The sequence below is a fragment of the Tasmannia lanceolata genome, unplaced genomic scaffold (genome assembly GCF_043159265.1).
Source record: "Tasmannia lanceolata isolate RefF3 unplaced genomic scaffold, GAP_Taslan_0.1 ptg000037l, whole genome shotgun sequence".
Classification (NCBI taxonomy): Eukaryota; Viridiplantae; Streptophyta; class Magnoliopsida; order Canellales; family Winteraceae; genus Tasmannia; species Tasmannia lanceolata.
In genome coordinates this window covers 13,808,668-13,831,404 of record NW_027518714.1, presented here as the reverse complement: position 1 = coordinate 13,831,404, position 22,737 = coordinate 13,808,668, and the positions used below count along the sequence as shown (strand labels likewise).

Below are 22,737 nucleotides of genomic sequence, written 5' to 3'. Positions count from 1 at the left end.
TCATCAATTAATACTCTGTCATTTGCAAATAACATACACCACGGCACCTCATCCTGGATACCCTCCGTAAGTTCATCCATCACTAAAGTAAAAAGATAAGGGCTTAGAGTTGATCCTTGGTGCAGTCCTACTGTAATTGGAAACTCATTAGACGTGTCATCCGTAGTTCTGACACTAGTTAATGCTCTCATTGTATAGAGAACCGATTTTGAGTTCAAAACTGATTATTGCACTCAAAATTAAACGCAATTTTGTGTCCAATAATCAGTTTGGGACTCAAAACCAGTTCTTAAAATCCAAAAGGTATAACTATACCATGTTCTTTCTTTTTAAATAGGAAATGAAAAAAAATCCTAGGAAAAAAATTTCCATGAAATATTAGTTTAACAAGTGCGGGAAGAGGGACAGGGAGAGTGGGAGGGAGAGAATTGAGAGAGCATTAGTGAGTACAGGGTGAGAAGTAGATGAAAAAAAGGGAAAAGAAAAACTCCTAAAAATGGAGTTGTCTTACTTAATTTTCAGTCACTTCGTGCCAGCTCCTCACTCATGCCTTCTCAATTCAGTCCCTCTCCCACTCTCCGTTCCCCTTTCTCAACACATGGTACGCTAATATTCCATAAAAATAAAAATAAAACATTTCAAAGTTCCAAACAAACATGACCTAAAAATGTTTTTCCTACAATCCAAACAGGCCTAAAGGTAAGCGAAATTGTGGATTCAGCTATTAGGTATGATAAAGGCGAACATACACTGCACCCCTGAAGTGAAAAAGTGGATGGTATATCAGTGTCTTAATCAAGCAATAGGGAGATGCATTATCGAAGAGGGGTTGTCCGAGGAAGAATAATAGAAGAGGGGTTCATTGATTCAGCCTACGTTTAGGGGTACTCGTGGTTCCTTATTCAATAGGTTGATGGCCAATCCTTTCGTCTAGACATATCATCTTTACCAGAATGAGAAGGTATATGTTTCCAAAATGATCCAGGCATTTGTGTAGAAATGGAGCCTAGAACATAATGGTGCTCATGTGGGCATCTGTACTTTCAAAATAAAAGTAAAAAAGGGAAAAGACCAAAGTCTACTTAATCTACATTTCCAAACTTGACTTTCATACAAACCTCAACCAGAAAACTGGGCACAAAGAAACAATGCCCTAAGTACAAAGTAATGAGACTTTCTTTCATTCATTTGTTTTCTTTACACAAGGTGTCTGTCTTCAGGTTGCCCCTGTTGTAATAATGTCCTCAACTACTGTAGGGTGATCCAAACCATTAGATGCATCCTCCACTAGGCAAAGTTAATAACTGTTTTAATATTTAACTAAATTGACATTGATACTGAAACACATAACCTCTTTCCACCAGGCCAAACCATCTCAAACATTGGTAAAAATAACATTTTTTATCATACAATTACTACCAGCAATTTCCAGATACTTACAAGCAGAGTCAATCTAACATTTTCCATTCTTCCATCTGCTAATTGATTACCACAACCTACTTCACATTATTGAAACAAACCCTTCATGAGATATGCAGCCACCTTCTTCCCCGCTCATTCGATGTCCCATGCGCTTTTAGCCCCTCACCCTCAGCTGTTCTTAAGATCTTTTGGCACTGCTGACTTGCATGTGAATAATTCTAGACCGCCCATAGTTCAAAGGAGAAACCTGATTATTTAATTTAAGAAAAAAAAACCAACCAAATCGAACATGAGGGCAACCATTTTCCGAATTTGTTGTCGAGAATTGACAATGCAAACCAGCTTTTGCACCCTACAGAGTGCCCTAACTAAGGGAGTCATACCCACTTATTTCCATATCTTGACTGATTTGTCATGGCTTGCGGATGCGACCATTCCAGTAACCGTCGACTGTGCCAACGCTGCAATCAAACCTTCATGCGCAGAAACCGTCATGCACTTGTTCTCCGTCATATTCCACAACTCCAAAGACTGCAAAAATTATCACAATAATAGTCAGAATCAACCATTTAGCACAAAAGTTCATACTAATTTACCACGTAATCAAACATTTGTTCTGTGATGGTGTTAATACTTCTGACGGGTTTGAAGTAGGTTAGTTGACATTTATTAAATAAGCCAATACACACTCGGCTCATCTATCAAAGAAGGTAAGGTTTCAAATAGTCCAGCAAATATATTCTTAGCCTCCCGCAACAAATTATACAACTGGGGCACTCTTATGTAACTAATAATTCATGTGTGCAATACAGGATGACCAGTGATAGGTGCAAGCCAAATGAAACAACAGATCGGCAACGATAACTGTTCAAAATTTGGTAGCAGTTCCAGATTAGAAGTTACTATAGGAGCTAACTAGAGTACGGAATCATAGGTAGAGTCAACGAACTACTCAAAAAAAACCCAGCCACAACAAATCCAGACTTGGGTCAAGTAAAAGGTGTAACCTGGTTTTATTAGAACCTAAAAAAACTTTAATAGATCCATTAAATCAGCTACTCGCAGAAAACACCCAATCAGGAATCATAGGTAGAGTCAACCAAGTACTCGAAAAACCCAGCCAAGTAGTACAACAAATCCAGACTTGGGTCAAGTAAAAGGTATAACCTGATTTTATTAGAACCTAAAAGTACTTCAATAGAAAAAAAATTGGGTGCACAGAGAACTAGAAAAAAAAAAGTCAATGAATTAAAAACATTGATAATATGAATTTTATTATAGTATATCAACAGAGTGATTACCTGGTACCCTCCAACAACCAGAAGAGATGAAAAACTTGGATGGAAAACACAAGAATGAAACTTGTTCCCATTTGAGCTGAGCTCGTGAATGCATTCGCCTCCCCCCAGTATGGACCATACCCTCACGGAGTCCTGGCTAACAGATGCTAAATAATCTCCTGATGCATCCCAGCAAACAGAGTGCACCTCTTTAGTATGGCCCTGCATGTAAGAAGTTTTGTGCGATACATAGAAAACAGGGAATCAATAAAATGTTTCACAAAAGTTTGTCTGAACTATAAGAAACGCTGGGAAAAATAGAAAGAAAGCATCAACAATACCTGTAAAGAGTATGTCATTCTATCCGACTCAACATCGAAAATGGATACCACGTTATCTGCTGCTGCTGCCAGCAAATGTCCGACTCTAGGCTGAAATCTCACTTGTGCCGTACCGCCCTGTGCCCAATCAGAAATATGGATTTAGACATAGATGAGAAATCAAATTCAATTGCCAAGAAGAAGAAAAGAGTTTGAGAAACCAGCCTTAGAAACACGTGTGCACGAATACTGACTGATATTCCATAATCGAATTTCGCCGTTACCATCACAAGAGCAAAAAAGGTCTGTCTTCTTTGGATGGAAATCTAGTGACATCACATGTGATTGGTGTCCAGTATATGCGTGCACTGAATAGTTCGGCTGCAAAACATAAGTCAAGTCACACGGACAGTACATCACAATCCAGTAATCCAGAAATTAAAGACATGTTTATCAGTTGAAGACAGATAACTAAATGTTTTCGATGTGCATTCTATGTGCATCGAGTCAAGGACCCGAAATCTGCTTGGGGTGAGTGTGGGAGTGTACCAAATTGATGGGAAGTTGCTCATGTGGATATCGGAACAACCTCAGAACAAATAACATTTAGGTCAAGGAAAATAGAATTGATGTCAAATCTCTACCACAAACATTTGAATCCTGATCAATGTGGACCAAGAACGATAATTTTAGTGCCTCTTGGAGCCTTATGCAAGACAATCCCCTATTCCACTTCCTTTCCATCCTAGTTACAGAAACCATTGGTTAGTGGCACCCTAGCAACCCGATTAATTGATTCCTCCAATGTAGTGATTTCTTCCAAAGGTCAATGGGGACCAACAGTTTGTGTATCATATGTATATACTCAATTCAAGCAATTCTTTGGTGGTAGTGATGAGGTTTTCTTTTCTTTTCTTTCTTTTAATTTGTGCATGAATGTGTGCGTGTCTTTCTTTGGGGAGTGGGAGGTTCAGTCACTATTTTCTATTTGACTTCCTTCGGTTCCTTTATGTATAACGTATGATTTATGCCATTAATGATGTATCTGTGATTCTGTTTCCCCATTGTGTAGAATAACAGAGCTTGAAAACTTTGAATTGCTACAGATCCTGTGCAATCCAGATATTGCGTTTGAGAACTATAAAGAAGTAATGGAAATAACATGGCACTTTCTATGCATTAACTGTTTTAAATAGAAATACTGATACCTCTCAAAAACTGTTATAAATAGTTGACCACTATGGATTTACCTTTCATCGATGGTACTATGGTTTGCTATATGGTTTTCTATATGGTACTAAGTCACTCTTTTTATATAATGAATGAAAGGTTAGTCCTCACCATTAATGTTCTACTGGGAAATGAATTCGGGCAGCGAAGCGTGAAACGAAAGCAATAAACGAGGGGAAGAAATAGAGGGGGAAATAGAAAATCATATGTGAAACGCATTGAAAAAGGTCCAAGGAAATGTGCTAGAAATGATAGAGAAGCGTCCAGGAAAACATATAAGAAACATATGGGAAACACGAAATAAGTATTTTTGTAGATTTGTAATTTATTAATTTCAAATCTCTAGGAGGTTTTACACATAAATACATGCGTTTATAATTTTTTTATAACTTTTATTTAAATTAAAGGCATAGATGATTAATGTATGTTCTTTATATATTTTCTTTTTTAGCATAATATTTTTAGTTATTTCTATTTTTAATACTACATATTCCACAATTTTTTATGTGATTACAACAAAACATTTTTCACATGTTTCCCACACATTTCACCTCCCCATTGTATAGAATACTAGTGCTTGAAACCTTTGAATAGCTAGAGATCCTATGCAATCCATATATTGGGTTTCAGAACTATAAACAATTAATGGTACCATTCAAAATATATAAATAAGGGCCACGAGGCTCCCGCCATTGCGTGGTCTTGGGGGGGGGTGTTAGATGTACGCAGCCTTACCCCTGCTTTGCAAAGAGGCTATTTCCGTGACTCAATATACCACCTCCCATTCGTTTAAATGTTTGGGTCCCGCTTAAGTGAACCAATGGGAGCCGTTATAACCACTTAAGCGCACCAAAAAAATGTTGCGCTTAACACACCTCTCTCTCTCTCTCTCTCTCTCTCTCTATATATATATATATATATATATATATATATATATAAACAATTAATGGAAATATAAACAATTAATGGAAATAGCATGGCACTTTCTATGCATTAACATTTAGACATAGTTGAAGACTATGGATTTACCTTTCATCAATAGTACTATGGTCTTCGGTCTTCTCTATAAGGCACGTGTATAAGTCGTGTGGTCACTCTTTCTATATAATGAATGAAAGGTTAGTCCTCAACCTACAAAAACATCCTAATGTTCTCTCTATCTTCTCCACACACTGTGTAGTGAAAGAATCTTTACATGGTATCAGAGCAAAAGCATCAACCATCAACTGCATGAAAGGTTTGATCTGATCCTGGAAAGTACAAAGGGCTTTTATTAAAGACACCCACATCTTATGCCATATTTTGATAATGACACCCATTTCACATTCCTTCTAGGGGTGACAACCAAAAACTCATTTGGTCAATTCTACCTTAACACCACTTCATGTGGGGCACAGATAACTTCTACTCCTAAAAAGGTAATCAGATGGGGCCTTGGGACTGTTTGGTTGTTTTCTTCGGTGGGAAAGTGGAGTGGATGGATGGAAAGTGGATTTTCCATGAGTGTTTGATTCTGAAGGGAAAGTAGAGGAAAAGTGAAGTGTTGCATTTGGTTGAATAGAAAGGGGAAGTAGAGGGTAAGTGAAGTGAAGTATGCGGGGCCACATACATAATTTGGGGCCCATAGTGGCAATCCACATATCTAGCATGGAGCTCACATGATAGAACCCACTCTATTGTGAGGCCCACAATTGATAGACTCAACTAAAGTGGGGCCTCATATATAATGGACCCCATACATAATGGCATGCCCAAGTGTTGTCATCACACACTTAGCGTGGGCCCAACACAGACTGTTGTGGGAAACAAAATTAACGGAATCTCAACTAAAGTGGGCCCACTCAATGGATATTGCATATTGTGCAAACAAGCTTCACTCACCAATAGAATGATCAACTAAGAGCATCACAAAGATGGAAGAAGAGTTCAGGAGATCAGATGCTCTCCAAGGCATGGCAAGGTGAAAGGACATTGATCGAAGCCCCACTAGTTCAACTATTAGGGATCCCGTGGCCAGTAGTTTGAAACACACTCTTCCTCCTAAGAGTTGTGCAATGAGACTGCAAGTAGGTGAGACGGATGCGGGTCCTACTTCTAAGACCCAACCTACATGGTAATTCTTTCAATTGTTTCAAGTGTGGTGAATCGAGACACAAATTGTCAGATTTTATGCATAGGACATTCGATCCTCAAACTAACCTAGCAAAATCAGTAAATGATGATGACTTTTTTGGTAAATAGGCTGGGATCGAACCTCCGACCTCAAGGCTGAAGGCCAAAGTCTTTACCATTGAGCTAGCGGTTCAATCCCGTAAATGATGATTGATTGAACTTGCGTTGAAGAAGAAAATGACCCCATGATGAAAGTGCTCCACGCGAGGGGGCGAATTACCAATCTTGTGAGGGTGAACGTGATGAAATCGTACTTGATGGGAATCATATGAGAACAATTTGTGTGGCAAGGGTAAGTCGGTCCATTAAAAGTCAAAATCAAAACACGATCATGTATTTCCATCCCCAAACGAATGGACAGATGAAGGTGGTCTGTCGCATCTTAGGGAATATGCTAAGGTGTTTGGTTTGGCAAGAGACCTCATTAATGGGACTTAATTCTGCCCCAAGCAAAATTTAGATACAATAGCTCCATCAATCATCTCATTGACCAATCACTTTTTGAGGCCATTTACAGGCACCCCATTCCCCACCTTTTGGGCCATAGCCCTTTGTCCTAGCCTAGTTGGTGTTGTGTTGAAGTCAAAGATCTCATTCATCATAACAAGGAGGTAATACAAGAGCTGTTGGAGCAACTGCGCACACACAATGAGAAGTTTGAGGTGATTGTTGATCAGCTCAGAGGAGACTATCCCTTTAGGATGAGGATTCTATTGACAACATTATCTCGACATGACCAATTAGGGATTCGAGTCATTCATCCTATTCACTTTGGATTTTCTCCAGAGTCCTTCCTCATTCTTTCAACATATTCAGAAGTTTACATCATAGATGCTTTGACGACAGAGACCAGCCAAGGATTGCATTGGAGATAGTTTAATAGAGGAGATGATCAGGTTCGTGATTAGATGCAGTACAGATTCGAAGAATTTGTGAGACCGTGTTTAAGCACATAGCAGAATTCTACTCGACAGAGTCAATTTCTTACCACATGGGAAAACTGAAGTGACATGACCCGCTTGAGATCCCTATGTTCCTTTGAGTTATATGAGACATTATAGATTAGGTTTTATTTCTGTATTGGCTAGGTTTTATTCTCATTTTTTGGACATTTTATAATCCTAGATGTGCGGATGTCAAAATCACCTAGGGCCCACACATCACTAATTTAAAATACGAATTTATTATTTTTTGTATGTGTGAACTTACTATTTCTAGCAAATACAGACATGCTCAACCCTACTTAGAAAAACAAAGGGAGGAGAGTCCCAGGGGCGATTTTGAGTTTGGGTGTGAGTTCTTCCCTTTCAGCTGGCAAGCAACAACCAAGGTTTTAAATTTCGGTTTTGGGGGTAATTTCGTACCTAGCCGAAACCGAAATTTCAGCCGAAATCCCTAAAATTTCGGGCGAAATTTGATAAAGACAGACGAACTCCCGTTTTTTGGAGGCCGAAATTTCGGCCAGTAATTTCGACTGAAATTTGAGAAAGGAATAAATAAATAAATAATTAATTTTAATTTCACCGAAATTTGGGGCATTTCGCCGATTTCGGATTTCAGACAAAATTTAAAACCTTGGCAACAAAACAACAACCCTTCTTCCTCCCACGACAGGTCTCTCTCTCTCTCTCTCTCTCTCTCTCTCTCTCTCTCTCTCTCTCTCTCTTCCCTTCCTATTTTCCCTACTTTCTCCTCCCTTCTCTCGGTATTCTAGAGTAGGTTGCCAGAGCGGGAATCGAAACGGGAATTGAAAGCGGGAATCGAAGGCTCCCAAGGAAGAATCCTGCTCAAGGTTGCCAGAGCGGGAATCGAAGGCTCCCAGGGAAGAATCCTGCTTCCTTGTTCTAGACTATCAAACCAGCCAACAGCCCTCCCTATTTCCCCCTTCATTTCCTTGTCCCTCTCCCTACCAGTCGACCTGCATCTTTGCACTAGACAACAAACAACACTCACCTCATCTTCTCCCTGATTGTTGGTTTTTCATGCCTGCACTTGTGCACAACTGTCCATCCAATCTTTCCTCTCTTTGCTTTCCTTGTTGGCTGGACCTGATCTGCCCCTTTGATACACTTGCTGCCCAGCTTTTATCCCTGTTGTCCACCCGTCCTTACACATAAAAGCCAATCATAAGAGCTGATATTTTCTTCTCCCTGTTGTCCCCTTCTATTCACAGTGGATCTGCATTGCTCATCTTCTCTTTCTCCTAGTCTATTTGGTGATTTTCAAATATTCCCAGTCCTAGCAGTTCCTTGCACCCTTTTCTCTTCCGGGTTGCTGCATTTCTTCCCCTATTCGTTTCCCAACCAGTGCCCTGCACTTTCCAGCATCCGACATCGCCTCGCGGCTGACATAGCCCTTGGACAGATCGGGCTGACATGATTGCTCCTTCTCCTCCTCTTCGGCCTTCACATTGCGGGATTAGAGATTTGACCTGCACGTCATTAGGTGAGACATGTCTTATTTCGGCTAGTGATATTATTGCATATTTCTTGCTGCCATACCCCTTTGGATTAGCCTCACCCACTATCTGTTTTGACATTATCCAACTCCAGTTAGGTGTTCGAGCACTAGTCTTACTTCCTTTTAATAGTTTCAGATTGTGAATTACCTATCTCTTTGCTGCCCTCATTTAGATATTTGATATGCACTTAGTGTGAACCTGTTATTGCCTATACTCTATATCTAGGTGGAATGGGTTTATTTGATTAATTATCTCTAAGGCTAACATATAGTGTAAACACTAGCAAAGATATGATTCACTTTTCATGAATGTTTAATTTGTTTAATTTGTTCGAGCGAAGCGGAAGTCAGAGCTGCTCACCGGGGGATTATTCTTCTCCAAAGGGATTTCTTGGATAGAGTAATAATAGAAAGAGACTCTCTCAATGCCATTAGATGGCTTAGAGGTTCTTTGCCCCCCACCCCCCACACACTTGGAGATTCACTCATTAATTCGATGAGATCCGTCATAGATTGAATGGTGTTTCCTTATCTTTTATGCATGTAAGAAGATCGGCAAATGGGATTGCAGATAGATTGGCCAGGGAGGGAGTGGATAAGCAGAGTCTAGAGCTTTTTGATATCCTTCCTCCTTAAGTGAGGTGTTCTTTTTTCTTTTTTCTCCTTTTGCTCTGTATTATTGGTTGTTTGTGGTTTGTTTTTCTTGGGGTGTACTTACTCAGGCCTCCCCCTCTTATTAATGAAATCTGCTACCGTTCAAAAAAAAATGGTACTTAATTTAGTTGAACCTGCACATTGAGCTCCAAAGTTCTCCGCAAGGACCCCCGAACCTTAGGTTTGCACCATTTCCTATACTTCTAGCCAATTAGCATTGGCTGCGCAGAAACAGATAAATAAAAATTACTTGCTGGGAAATTATAGTTATCATAAAAGGAAGGTAAATGCTAGACAAGTTGTCGCAATTATATCAATTCGATAGCCATTAAAACTGTATGCCTCAAATTGATAAAAATGATGCCAAGGCAGAACTAATAAACAATCCACTTAAAAGTGCAGTGCAAGGCAAGGCTTGAAGCGCCATATATGTAGCGAGACTACTAGAGAGGAACAGAGAGTAGAAATCATTACTTGTGCTGCATCCCACAGTCGCACTGTCCTATCAAAGGAAGACGTTGCCAATTGAGTTGAATTTGGCCTAAAACGAACATCTGTAATTATAAGAGTGTGTTCTTCAGGAGTGTTCACTGTTTCCAATGTGTCCATGTTCCAAAGAACAGCCTGTGACACAAAGCACAGATTAATATGTATTCCCATCACTTTTAGCTGCATTAGAAAAGACAATGTAATCTTCATTGAAGATATATCCTCTACTATCTTTATAAGTTTGCTACTTATACATAACTAAGTGTGTTGGTATCACATACTAATACAAAGGTGTCACAGAGGGCAACCCCAACCCCAGAAAGCAAATAAGTTCTCTCAATTAGATGTAAACAAGGAAAGATAAAGTACATTAACTTATATAATGCACCTCATAAGGATGATACATTAAAATGATATGAAGTGTACAAGTAATACTATGTATTTCCATATACAAAGAGTCTCTCGCATGGCAGTAAGTCAAGCAATTGAATTTCCTTATTACAAGGGCTTTCAGGCATTACCTTCTTCTCATGCCCAGCACTAGCTAACAATTTTCCATCCGAGGAAAAATGGCAGCAGACGACTTTGCCATTGCTGGAACGCATACTACCAACTTCACTAAAGGAAAAGGCTGAAATGAAGAATATGAACATGGCTTCAGTTATTTGCACAACTACGGTTAAGGAATCGGTTCAGAAAATCAAAGATACCCTTTGAAGACTCTGTATTCTGCTCTGTCGAACTTCGTTTTAATGGGCCAAACAGGTCCCTTGCATCTACATCATCATGTAACAGAAACGATTCCACATTATCCTCCAAGGAACCCATGTCTTCCTGCCATATGATGAAATGGCAAGTGGTAAGTAGGCCAGGTGGAAAAAATATGCATAAAGTGTGTTTCCAGGTAATGTAAATAATAGAAAATTGAAAGAGGATACCAGCTGATTTGAAGATGAAGCAAGTCCGCCCGTTCCATCTGGACCGTACATCATTAGACTTTTCGGCATACTATTACCATGCTGCAGACTTCCAGCCATGGCAACTCCATCGCCAGGTGTATGAGTGGATGGAGTTGATGGCGGAGAATTAGGAGAAGGGCCCACTGTATTTCCCGTGCCAGTACTGTTTGCAGCGCCAGAGGAAGAAGGTTGTTTCCTTTTGCGGTTATTCTGAAATTACAATAAACAATTACCAAATAAAGAAAATGATTAGATTGGAAAAAGGGAAACTGGGAAGGAATATACGTGTATCAAAATTTTCGCATGAATATTCTACTTCCTGAGTGCTCGGCAACCAAACTGAAAAATACAAAGGAATATATCATGGAAATATTTCCACACAAGGGAGTACCTGTTGCAGTTGCTGCTGCAACTGGTCCTGTTGCTGCTGAGAGGACTGCTGGATCTGGGCCATCTTCATCTAATTACAAACCCGTGAGGGTCAGAAAGATGACAAGACAAATAGAAGCTAACATCCTTTTGACGACTAATTTAGAACACATTCGAGTCACTAAGGCCCAGTTCGTTTGGGGTTGTGGCACCCGATTGTGATTATTGGAATCAAAATTAATTTTGACTCCAATAGTCACAATCGGCTGCCACAATCCCAAACGAACAGGGCCTAAATGTTGGCAAAATCAGATGATCAAATCCAAGGAAATTCTATAATATGTGTTACATGTACATGCTGGTATATATAGTATGCCAGATGTACATGTAATAAGTATTCATAGTTACGTCGATAAGTACAGATGTACACAATTGCACATGCACACAATTGCACCAGTTCTAACAGAAAGAAGCACTACATACGCTATGATTATATTTTTTTACTTTTAAAAACTTTCCTAACCCATAGCTATCCATTTCCAGTTCATTTAAGACCCCGGCTGAACCTGACCCTCAAGCCTGTTAGGAAAAAAAAATTATTCCAGTTAATTGGTCTATATGTTTCGCTATTTGAAACTGTTTGTTTTTTTATCAACGAAGATTCATACATGAATATCATAAAGTATAAATTCCCTCTTATTTTCGTCAAGTTCTCACTTGTATAAACAAAAAAGACTCCCACTGTGACATGCATAGGAAGACTCACCTTCATGAGATGTTCTGCTTGATCCTGAGATCCCATTCTGACCTTTGGTGAACTTGATTGAATTGGGGAACCTATTGATCCATCATTTCCGGTGGTCTGACTATCTTTCCCATTCAAGCTACCCCTTGGTAAACACCTAAATCTTCGGGGATCAATATCTCCATAGTTAGGTGTATTCCCTAGGTTGCCTTGTGCCTGAGCCTGTGCTAACAGCTGTTGTTGCTGCTGTGGTGTCAAAAGCTGAAACTGATTTGCTGTCTGCAAAAAAGGCTTCTGTACCTGTGGGCCTAAATTTGGGCGTAGGTGTTCAATTCCCTGCATAAACTCATGTGTACTTGAAATCAGAAAATATCAGACTCAAAGATGCCATCACTTAGCATCTTCAGTTAAAATGAATTTCAGTAAAAAAAAAAACTTACAGTTAAAGGCCAACCCTTTAATGGAATACCACTGACACCTTGGTTTAACCCTGAATAGAGAGACCCGGCAAATATGTTACAGTGAAATCCCAACAGATAGATTAGCAAAGGAAGACATGAGTAGTGAATCTCCTATCCATAGAGACCATATGCCATTATAGTTGTAAGAGACTGGAATATAAAGTATAGCACCCACATATTTCTATTTTAAGCCTAGTCATTTTGATTGTGACTTTTGTGTCTTTTGATACTTAATGGACTTCTGATACTACCAAAAAAAATTAGAGCAAACCATCAAGATAGGAGATGCTCCCTTGCAAATTGTCAAAGAACAGTATCTTCAATCACACGCAAGTTGCAACCAAGAATCCTACGGAAAGAACTGTTAAAAACTAAGGACGCAACAGTTTTATCCCTCCTTAGAACAAACATATGTTTGTCAATCAATCACATCTCCACTTCCCAAAAAGATGTTCCAATTTGAGCCCTATCAGAAATTCAATAGGTGGAGCCATAGTATATAGAATTTGTAAAAATAAGCCCCCCAAAAGAACCTAAAATCGAGATACCATCCACCTAGATTCCGGCAACTAAGGCAATTCCCTAAAATAACTAAAAATAGAAAAAACAATATCATCACCATCCCCAACACACAATGTGAAGCAGTACGTGCGGCGTGGATCAAATCTTTTATTTTTTACTTCTTATTTTCGTCATTTTATTTGTGGTATTTTTTTGGGACGTCAAATCTTGTTCTTTTAGCATGATTTTGGTGTATTTAGAAAGGTTTTTCGATTACCTATCTAAAGAGCTCAAGATTACGCTATTTGGAGTTGACTTTGCTAAGTTATAGGCAGATTTGGGATATGGTATAGTTATATTGCGGAATTACTATTTTAGGGAAGTTTTAATCATGTTTCTTCTTTTTATTTATGTTGCTTTAGTTAGAAGCTTGAGAATAATAGTTAGGCAAGAATTTAGGTTGCTATTCTTAGGTTTTGGCTTTTTATATAATGTAATGGCATGAGTAAAGAAAGATTTGAATAAAGTTTATTTTTGGGATATCTTTTGTGAAGAGCATTGGCTCGTTCACGTGGGTGAAGGAGCTTCGCTCCTGTCATCTGTTATGTTGGAGCTTTTCTCCAAACCGTGGCATGAGTTTTCAAACCCCCACGAGATTATTTTAGTTTCTACTTGTGTCGATCTTTATCTTGGTGTTGCCGTTCTCACGCTCCCTGCGTCGCAATGAATCGCAATGAAACACTCACATCTATATTATAAGGAGATGATAGGTCTGGATAGAATAATCATCGACCAATTGAGAAAACACAAAATTTCTGATACAGATAAATGAGAGAGAAACATTAGTAAGAGAGAAAGAGAGGCAAGAAGAGATGTGTTGCCCTGAAAAGCACTGGAGTTTCCACAACTGAAACGTCAAATATAAACCTTCTGTCCAAGATAAAAGTAACTCATTTCAGGTGGGGAACAACATTCACCCCGAGGGGAGTGGGGGTAGTAAATATGATAATGGAGCACATCAGAATTGTCTTCGGGTTTTCTTTATTTAGTTGGGGTATTTTTGTCATGTTGGGGTTTTTCTATTTTTAATGTATTTGGGAGGGTTTTAGTAGTTTTTTCTTTTAGAGTTCACTATTCACCACATTAGAGTTTTTTATCCTTTATTCACCACAACAGAGTTAGGACTGTTGCTTTTAGTAGGTTTAATTAATTAGAGTCGTTAGTAGATTATTTTAGAAGTTACAAAGTTTGTTTAGGAGTCTATTTCTAAGTTTGAATAGGAGTCATTTAGTAAGTTGATGGGATAAATCTCTATCTATTGTAAGAGGTATAGGGCCATCGACTTGAGTAATGGAATATTGAATAAAAAAAATTTACTCTTGTACAAACAGTGGGAAGCTCCCACACTTTCAAGGTAAGTCACCTTGAATTCATGGTCAGAAGCCTTGGAACCTTTGGTGAGATGCCTCAGGAAGGCTAGTGGGATGCTAACCCATCCAAATTTTCTATTCCTCTATCCCTCTTATTTAGCTAATTATTGTTTGTGTTCTTATAGTCATAGATCTAACACCTCCTTGTTAGTTTTGTGTTTCTATCCGTTGTTTCCTTATCTTTCATTTCTCCTTTCATCTGGAATAGTCGTTCTGGATTCCTTTAGATGTGGTGAGATCTACGCTCTATTCACTTTATTCATTTATCATGTTGGACAGTAATTTATTTATTTTTTTAAAAACATTTTCAGCAATCCGTGTTATCATCTCATCGTTAGAAAATCCCAGATCTGTAACTTTTGCCGTTTCTAGAAGATTTATTGTTGCTTCCGTGAGTTTGTCTTCGTACCCCGCTAGGTGTCCTGCATCATTTCCTTCTCCGTTGTTTCCTTCTACATGTAGTTTTTCAATTCTCTTCCTTCTCAATTCTTCAACTGAAATCCAACGCTTCCATCATGGTTCTTGAGGTCTGCAAGCAAACCTCTTCTTTATTTCTTTCACCTTCTTTTTAACCCATCTTGCCTCACACATGTTTTCATGACAATGATTTTCATTGAAAATGATCTATTTTTGCTTCACCAGGCTACCATTATCTACATCAATTCGAAATGGGTGAGGAACACGATTCCATGCTAGGCTTGGTTTGACCAGAGCTAGGTGTTTGCCAACGTCCAATGAAATCCCACATAAAAATAAAAGAAAGGCTATTTTCCTCGACCTTCAGTTTTTGTCAGTGTTTTCCGACATTTATCAAACATTGCTGGAAAAAATGGCGCGGAATCAATGTCTCTAATCTGAGGCCCATCTGGCACCTCTCTGGCGACCCTAGTGGATAGACAACAGGGGACAATCAACAAAAAGCAAAAACAGGTTATTTTTTCATTCTTCTTCCGACAATATGAATATCGGATTCAATCCATAATGCCGAACCATCAACATCAATGGTCACAAAGCTCAGCAAATCAGATCCATGATAGCCCCTGACTGGATATGGGGCCTGGTAAATCATCTACAATCTCCTGCCTATGGAATAGTGTTTTTGGATGAGTGGTCAAAGCAAAGGGTTTGAAGGTGAGACCTCAACCAAATCCACAGGCCCGTGATTACAAAAACACTTCGGTGATTCGTAGACATTGAGAGAAAAAACCTAAAAACTAAATATAGATAAATTGCTAACAAAAATTCTAATTTAAAAATAACAAAATAGTATTATGGAAATAAATTTATTTAAATTAAAATAGTAAAAACTAGCATCTTTAGTAAATATTAAAAATCATAGTGATCATCTAAAAATAGAAAACTCTTGAAAATCAAATATAAATTGTTAAAAGTAAGAAAAGTTGAATAGTTTTAATTAAAATCAAATCAAATCCCTAGTCGCTTTGTTTTCTGTAATTTTTTCCGGATCTTGTTCCTTCCTTTATTTTGAAATCTTTGGGCCCTCCTCGGTCTCGCTTTCAATGAATTTTCACTTACGATTCAAAAAAAAAGGAAAGGTACTCAACTCAACTAAGCCTTTGTCCCAAACTAGTTGGGGTCGGCTAACTAATCATTTAGAAAATCTTCATGAAGAAGGTGAAAGAGTACCCAGCTCAAATTGTTAATCCTGACACTAGTTGAGTTCATCTGCATGGATCATTTTCTTCCATTCTCTCCTATCCAAGGTCATGTTCTCTATTCTGTTCCTAGCCATCAAGTCTTTCCTCACTATTTCTACCCAAGTTGTTTTCGGCTATGAAGCATGGGTACGACACGACACGGATACGCGGGTACGTGATTTTCCAAAAATCCCAGGTGCGGGTACGTTCGGGTACGCCAAATATAATAATATAATAATATTTTTTATTTTTTTATTATATATTTATAAAAAATAAAAAATACAATCAAATAACAATAACCCCCCCAAAAAAAAAAAAAAGAAAAGAAACACCCCTATTAAATTAGTTAAGAGCTTTTAAAAATTAGAAATGGAAAAACTAAGTGTCTTTCCTCTCGGTTTTGCTTTTGTGAGTAATTAGAGCAAGGAAATGATAATAGCACACCCATATTTTGATATTTATATCACCCAGCTTGGCTGTCCTTTTGCTTTTTTTTTTTAATTAGTGAGAACAAAAAAGTGGGAAATGATAAATCCTCCCCCTTGTTTTACATGGGACACCCAGCTTCAGTGTGCATGGTTGTCCCAAGTATGAAAAGGGGCGGATATATCACTTCCCATTGCAGAAATAAAGAAGGTAAGGATAGCCAAATTCAGAAAATTTCTATTCTAATTATATTGTCAAAGAGATATGGATGGCATGCCAACTTTCAAAGAATCTCCATTCTTATACGGTCAGAGAGAGAAAAGGATGGCATGGTAGCCAACTTTTTAAAAAAATCCATTATTATACGTCAGAGAAATAAGGATGGCATGATAGCCAAATTTCAAAACATTTCCATTTTAATTATATTGACAGAGACGTGGGGCCAAATTCCAAAAAAATTGCTATTATGGTCAAAGAGATCACGGTAAAAGAGGGCATGCCTATCACACTAATATCTTTTTTTAATTCCAAAAAACTTCCTTTCTAATAATAAGGTCAGAGTAATAAAGAAGTTCACAGTAAAAGAGGCAAGCTTACTAACATTCTTTTTTTATTAATTCCTCTCTCTCTCTCTCTCTCTCTCTCTCTCTCTCTCTCTCTCTTGTTAAAGTGTTTGTTGCCTTGCCTTTTTCACCTCGATAGAAGAGCTAACAAAAAGAAAGATTTTTTTGGGTTTTGTAAGTCTTCTTCCTAAACAAGCTCCTCCATTTTTTTCCTGGAATGGTTAAAGCTTATGAGTTCTCATGGGAAAAATGGAGCTTTGCATTAGCGGGTATGTTTTCTTAAACCATTTCTTTTCTTCTTTTCTTGAATGGTACTGTAAATCCCTTTCTTTTATTCATGTTAGTGTGAATCTCTGCCTCTCTCTCTATATATCTTCCGGGTCGTTGTTTTTGGCGATCCGGATCGCAAACGACCCACGTTTCGAGTCGCGCGATCCAGATCGCGGGTCGAAGGGGGGGGCGTAGCGATCCAGGTAACCTTGGTTCAAACTCCATGTCGGGTGCGACGGATGCGCACCCTCGATGCACCCGACACACACCCAACACAAAAAAAAAAAAGGTTTTTTTTTTTTAAAGTATGGGGTGCGTACCCGGGGCGTACCCGCACCCCATACGTGTCGGATACGGGTACGGGATCCCCGGGAGAGTACCCGTGCTTCCTAGGTTTTCGGTCTGCCCCTTCCTCTTTTTACTCCATCAACTTGGCATGAGTCACTACTTCTCACTGGAGCATCCAAAGGCCTACGTTGGATATGCCCAAACCATCTTAAGCGGTGCTCTCACATCCTCTCCTCAATTGGTGCCACCCCCACCTTTTAATGGATGTCTTCATTTTTAATTCTATCTAATCTTATGTGGCTGCACATCCATCTAAGCATCAACATCTCCGCTACACTCATCTTATGCACATGTTGCTTCTTGGTGGCCTAACATTCTGAGTCGTACAACATGGCTGGCCTCACAGCTGTCTTGTAAAACTTTCCCTTCAACTTAGTAGGTATTTTACGGTCCCACAGAACTCCTAAAGCATGCTTCCACCTGAACCAGCATGCTCTTATCCTGTGGTTAACATCCTCTTCAATCCTTCCTTTCCTTATGTAGGATTGAACCAAGATGGCGAATGATATCCCTCTTAGGTACCTCCTGTCCAGTCATATTTACTACATCCTTGCCCCGCCTCCTTAAATTACTAAAGTTACACTCCATATACTATGTCTTAGTCCTACTCAGTCTAAAACCTTTGGATTCCAAAGTAGTTCTCCATAACTCTAAGTTAGCATTAAATCTTGCTTTGGATTCGTCAGTTAATACTATGTCATCTACAAATAACATACACCATGGCACCCCATCCTGGATACCCTCTGTAAGTTCATCCATTACTAGAGTAAAAAAGATAAGGGCTTAAAGTTGATCATTGGTGTTGTCATATTGTAATTGGAAACTCACTAGACGTGCCATCCGTAATTCTGACACTAGTTACTGCTCCATCGTACATATCCTTAATCACATGAACATATTTAGAAGGCACTTTTTTCCTTTCAAGGACCCACCACATAACACTCCTGGGAACCCTATCATATGCTTTCTCCAAATCAATGAAAACCATATGAAGGTCCTTTTTATTTTCTCTAAATCTCTTCATTAACCGCCTAATCAAGAAAATAGCTTCCATAGTCGATCATCCGGGCATAAAGCCAAACTGATTCTCTGATACCTTAGTCTCTTTTCTTAGTCTATGCTCAATCACCCTCTCCCAAAGATTCATGGTGTGACTCATTATCTTAATTCCCCGATAATTGGTGCAACTCTCAATATCCCCTTTATTCTTATAAATAGGTACTAATGTACTCTTCCTCCACTCATTAGGCATCTTCTTAGTCTTCAAAATATTGTTAAATAATCTAGTTAACCAAACCAAACCCACATCACACAAGCATCTCCAAGTCTCAATAGGAATATCGTCAGGCCCCATAGCCTTACCTAATTTCATATTTTTCATAGTACTCATACCTCTGACGTATCATCAAAAGCGTTATCAAGTTCTCCCAAATTCGCTATGGGTTCTCCGTTAAACAACTTATCAAAGTAACTTCTCCACCTCTCTTTAACCTCATTTTCTTTTACTAACAATCTTTGATTCTTGTCTTTGATGCATTTTATATGATTCAATAGGATATAATGGATATAGTATTGGAATAAGAGTTTTTTTAGGGTTTTAGGTTTAGGAGGGGGATATAACAAGCATTAGTTAAAGAAAAACTAAAGGAAGAGTTAATAATATAAAAGGTAAACATAATATTCAATAATAAAAACAAAATGTTACACTTGACACTGTACAAAATGTGTCGACATGCCCACATTACAGACACTTCTAGAATAACATTTACAAGTGTCGAAAGGAGTGTCGACACGTGTGTCAGTAATAAATTCAAAGTGATGACTAAATCATAGCCCTAAAGCAATGGCCTAAAGGAAATTTCTTATTCATTCTCAGGAAGAATAAGCAATCTTACCGGCACTGCCAATCCCAGGTTTCGACTGCATAATTCCCTGTCCATAGATTGATGATGGATCCATGGGCAGGGATCTTTGAGCTACACCCAAGTTGACTTCACCTTTGATGTCCTACAAATTTCAAAAATGGATATATATCAGCTCGTGCATGACAATAGAAATGCATCGACAACAGCAATAAAAAGCGAAGAGAAAAAGAAAGGAAACAAAATGAAGGAAATACAGTGTAAGTTGTTACAGTGGACTGTTGAGTTCGTGCCTGAATTTGCTGCAGTGCTGCAGACACGCTACCTGGATTACCTTGGATTAATTGGCTGAATCAGCAAGAACAACAAAAAATGAACAATCCATTTCCATTGAAAGGGAACAAGGAGTGAAATACTCCAGTGTTCTACAGAACCAGGCTGAGAGAGAGAGAGAGAGAGAGAGAGAGAGAGAGAGAGAGTACCCTGGATTGTTGGTTGCTGGTTTTAGAAGGGCCACTCTACTGGCATCAAGAAGTTGTGGGGACGACTCAGAATCCATCGAATGAGTTTGTTTCATACGTTCTTCATACATTTTTGCTGCCAAGACACTAGCAGTAGACTGCGCCATCTCTGAATCCCTCCGCTGCAATTGAGCATGCCGTTGCTGGATTAGCTGCAATTGCTGCATTTGTAGCTGTTGGTTCTCCCTAGCTTTGATTTGTTGTGTCTGTGTACCACAGAGAAGTTTTGAGTGGATTTAGGGATCACTCTAACTTGTCTCATAATCAAGACGAAAACACCACTCTGTCAAACAAGAAACGGAAAACAACATTTTTTCTAAAACCCACCTCTATATAAGCCGCGGCAACCTCAGAATGCTTCTCATTTGTCCTAGCAATGAAGATGTCCCAAAAGACGGACCACCATTCAAAGAGAAATCCTCCAGGAGCATCAATTGCTGCATATCCAATCAAGATGTTACATATATGGACCGTTTATAAATAACACAACATCATAAGGCAAGAAAGGGAACACTAGTTTTAATTTCCATAAACAGGAGTACGTGAACACAAAAAAAAAAAAAAATTAAAATACAAAATTCATGAATTAACAATCATTTATGAAAAATCTGGGTTTTTCCTAATTGTTTTCCATCTTCAATTCAAATCTCCAACATGGGTATGAACACTACTTTCAAGTCCCTAGGAAGTGGAAAGTCTACAACAAAATGGCACAATTTGTAATTTTATCATCAAGCGCAAAAAAAAAAACATTCAATAAGGAAAGGAAAAACAATCTCAAACCCTATTGTGTTAAATAACACAACATCATAAGGCAAGACAAGGAACACATAAATTTTAAAAATAAAATAAAATAAAATACAAATTGAAATCATGTGAGAATCTTCCAACATTATTACCTACTGGATCCGTGGCGACCTTTCCTTCTGTCATGAAGGATTTCGCAGTAGCGTGCAAATTTCTTTTCAACAAGTAATCATAAATATAAACATCCAGCCTGTAAATCACACAGCATTTCCATGAGAAAATCAACACAAAAAGAAGAAGAAAAAAACTAGCCTAATACATACATCTTATCAGCTTCCCAATTACTCTGCGCCATGATTTGATTCGCTCTGCAATAAAGATGATATCAAAAAAACAAAAGGATTATCCGAATTCAATTCGCGATTGTGATCACATCGTTCTTCAAAGATCTCTTGCAAAAAGATGAAAGAAATTGAACAAACAGAATATATAAAGAATTCAACAAAAATAAAAATAACAAATCAAATTTGCTTGCTGAATAAGCTCGGATCTTACTAATGCAAGAAATCGAGCACTACATAACTCGATTTCCAACTCTGAAACCCTAATTTCCAACTCCAGTAACAAAAATTGCACCAGAAACTTAGCAAAACAACAATCCAGAACTCCCGATCTGCAAAGAAAAGGAAACTTCTTAAAGAATCGTTCTTTGAAATCAAAATTACACTGCTTATGCGATTCGAATTCTTGAATTTTTTTACAAAGCTTCGAAGTTTTCGTAATTAAATTATAAAAAAATATACCGTTGTGTGAATGATTTCAGAGATCGCAAACGTAGAGCCCTAATTTCTTCCTTAAAATTAGGGTTTTTGTTTGATCAGAATGAGAAAAACCCGATCTTCAACGTAATTCACGAAAGAAAACCAAAGAAACCTGAATTTTACACTGAGCTTCTGATCGGGATCCGAATCTTAGGTTTAATGCCTTTAAATATCGAGCAAGATTGCTGGGAGGTGAGCAGTCGTTTGATATGATCCGGCGCATCCGTCCGCCACGTGTTGGCGTGGACGGCTGTGGATGGATATAACATGCTCGATGTTTAACAAATAAGTTTTGGAAAGTATTGAGTTGAGGGTGATTCTCTGACTGACACAAACGGGATACCGTTTAGAAAATAAGGACGAAGGTGAAAATGAGCGACGATTTGGTCCTTTCCCCGTGCTTTTAGCATTTTGTGGAGATTTGTGATCACTTCTTTGTCTTCTTGCACATGTGTCACAACACGACATATTGTCTTCTTTTTCCCGTTTTAGTTGCAGTTCTCTTTATGATTTAATGATTTAGACTTATCCGTTCCTGAACGAACCCTTCTTCAGTATAAAAGATTTGCTACGGCCCTTCGAGCGCTTCATAGCATGTTTTTGATAATTACACGAACTTAGCTTGTCTTTTCCTTTTTAGTGGGCTTCTCAGGTCTCCTTGGAACTGTAATAAGTAATAACATTTGACACCTGTTTAACGAGCTTCTGACTTTCTGACAGCTATTTTTGGAACTGTAATTACATTTGAAGCAGAGTTTGTGCAGTTATTAAAAGATGGTAGTGCCAATATCGGCAACCTTAATTGAACCGAAATAGCAAGTTATATATACCCATACCCTGTTTATGCTGATCTGGTCCATTAATCACGTGAGGCCCACTGTCATCAAAAGATCTGAGCCAGTTGATCAATGCTGGCCCACCTAATCAAGGGTCATGATTTAGAATCTGTAATTCCATCACAATTACTTAAAATAAGGAACAATCTATTGCTCTTTCTCCACTGTTCATGTGGCTATGTTCATGATAATC

General features: G+C 38.4%; 1 protein-coding gene across 5 annotated transcripts; it reads right to left on the bottom strand.

Moving 5' to 3' along the window:
• Positions 1 to 1,288: 1,288 nt before the first annotated feature.
• Positions 1,289 to 21,863, bottom strand: LOC143862668 (transcriptional corepressor LEUNIG_HOMOLOG-like). Of its 5 annotated transcripts, none has more exons than XM_077373738.1 (20): positions 21,691 to 21,863; positions 21,443 to 21,560; positions 21,211 to 21,255; positions 21,040 to 21,137; positions 20,468 to 20,577; positions 20,102 to 20,346; positions 19,877 to 19,967; positions 19,653 to 19,764; positions 12,541 to 12,590; positions 12,122 to 12,436; positions 11,378 to 11,446; positions 10,966 to 11,196; positions 10,738 to 10,861; positions 10,549 to 10,658; positions 10,013 to 10,162; positions 3,248 to 3,403; positions 3,044 to 3,160; positions 2,724 to 2,924; positions 1,806 to 1,953; positions 1,289 to 1,669 (listed from the first exon to the last, which is right to left on the bottom strand). In XM_077373738.1, the coding sequence occupies exons 3-19, from the start codon at positions 21,240 to 21,242 to the stop codon at positions 1,810 to 1,812; spliced, it is 2,355 nt and encodes a 784-aa protein (XP_077229853.1). In that variant the 5' UTR covers positions 21,243 to 21,255; positions 21,443 to 21,560; positions 21,691 to 21,863; the 3' UTR covers positions 1,289 to 1,669; positions 1,806 to 1,809. The 5 variants fall into 5 exon arrangements, with proteins under 5 accessions (XP_077229853.1, XP_077229854.1, XP_077229852.1 ...); XM_077373739.1 differs by having other exon boundaries at positions 1,810 to 1,953; XM_077373737.1 differs by having other exon boundaries at positions 1,289 to 1,953.
• Positions 21,864 to 22,737: the final 874 nt, after the last annotated feature.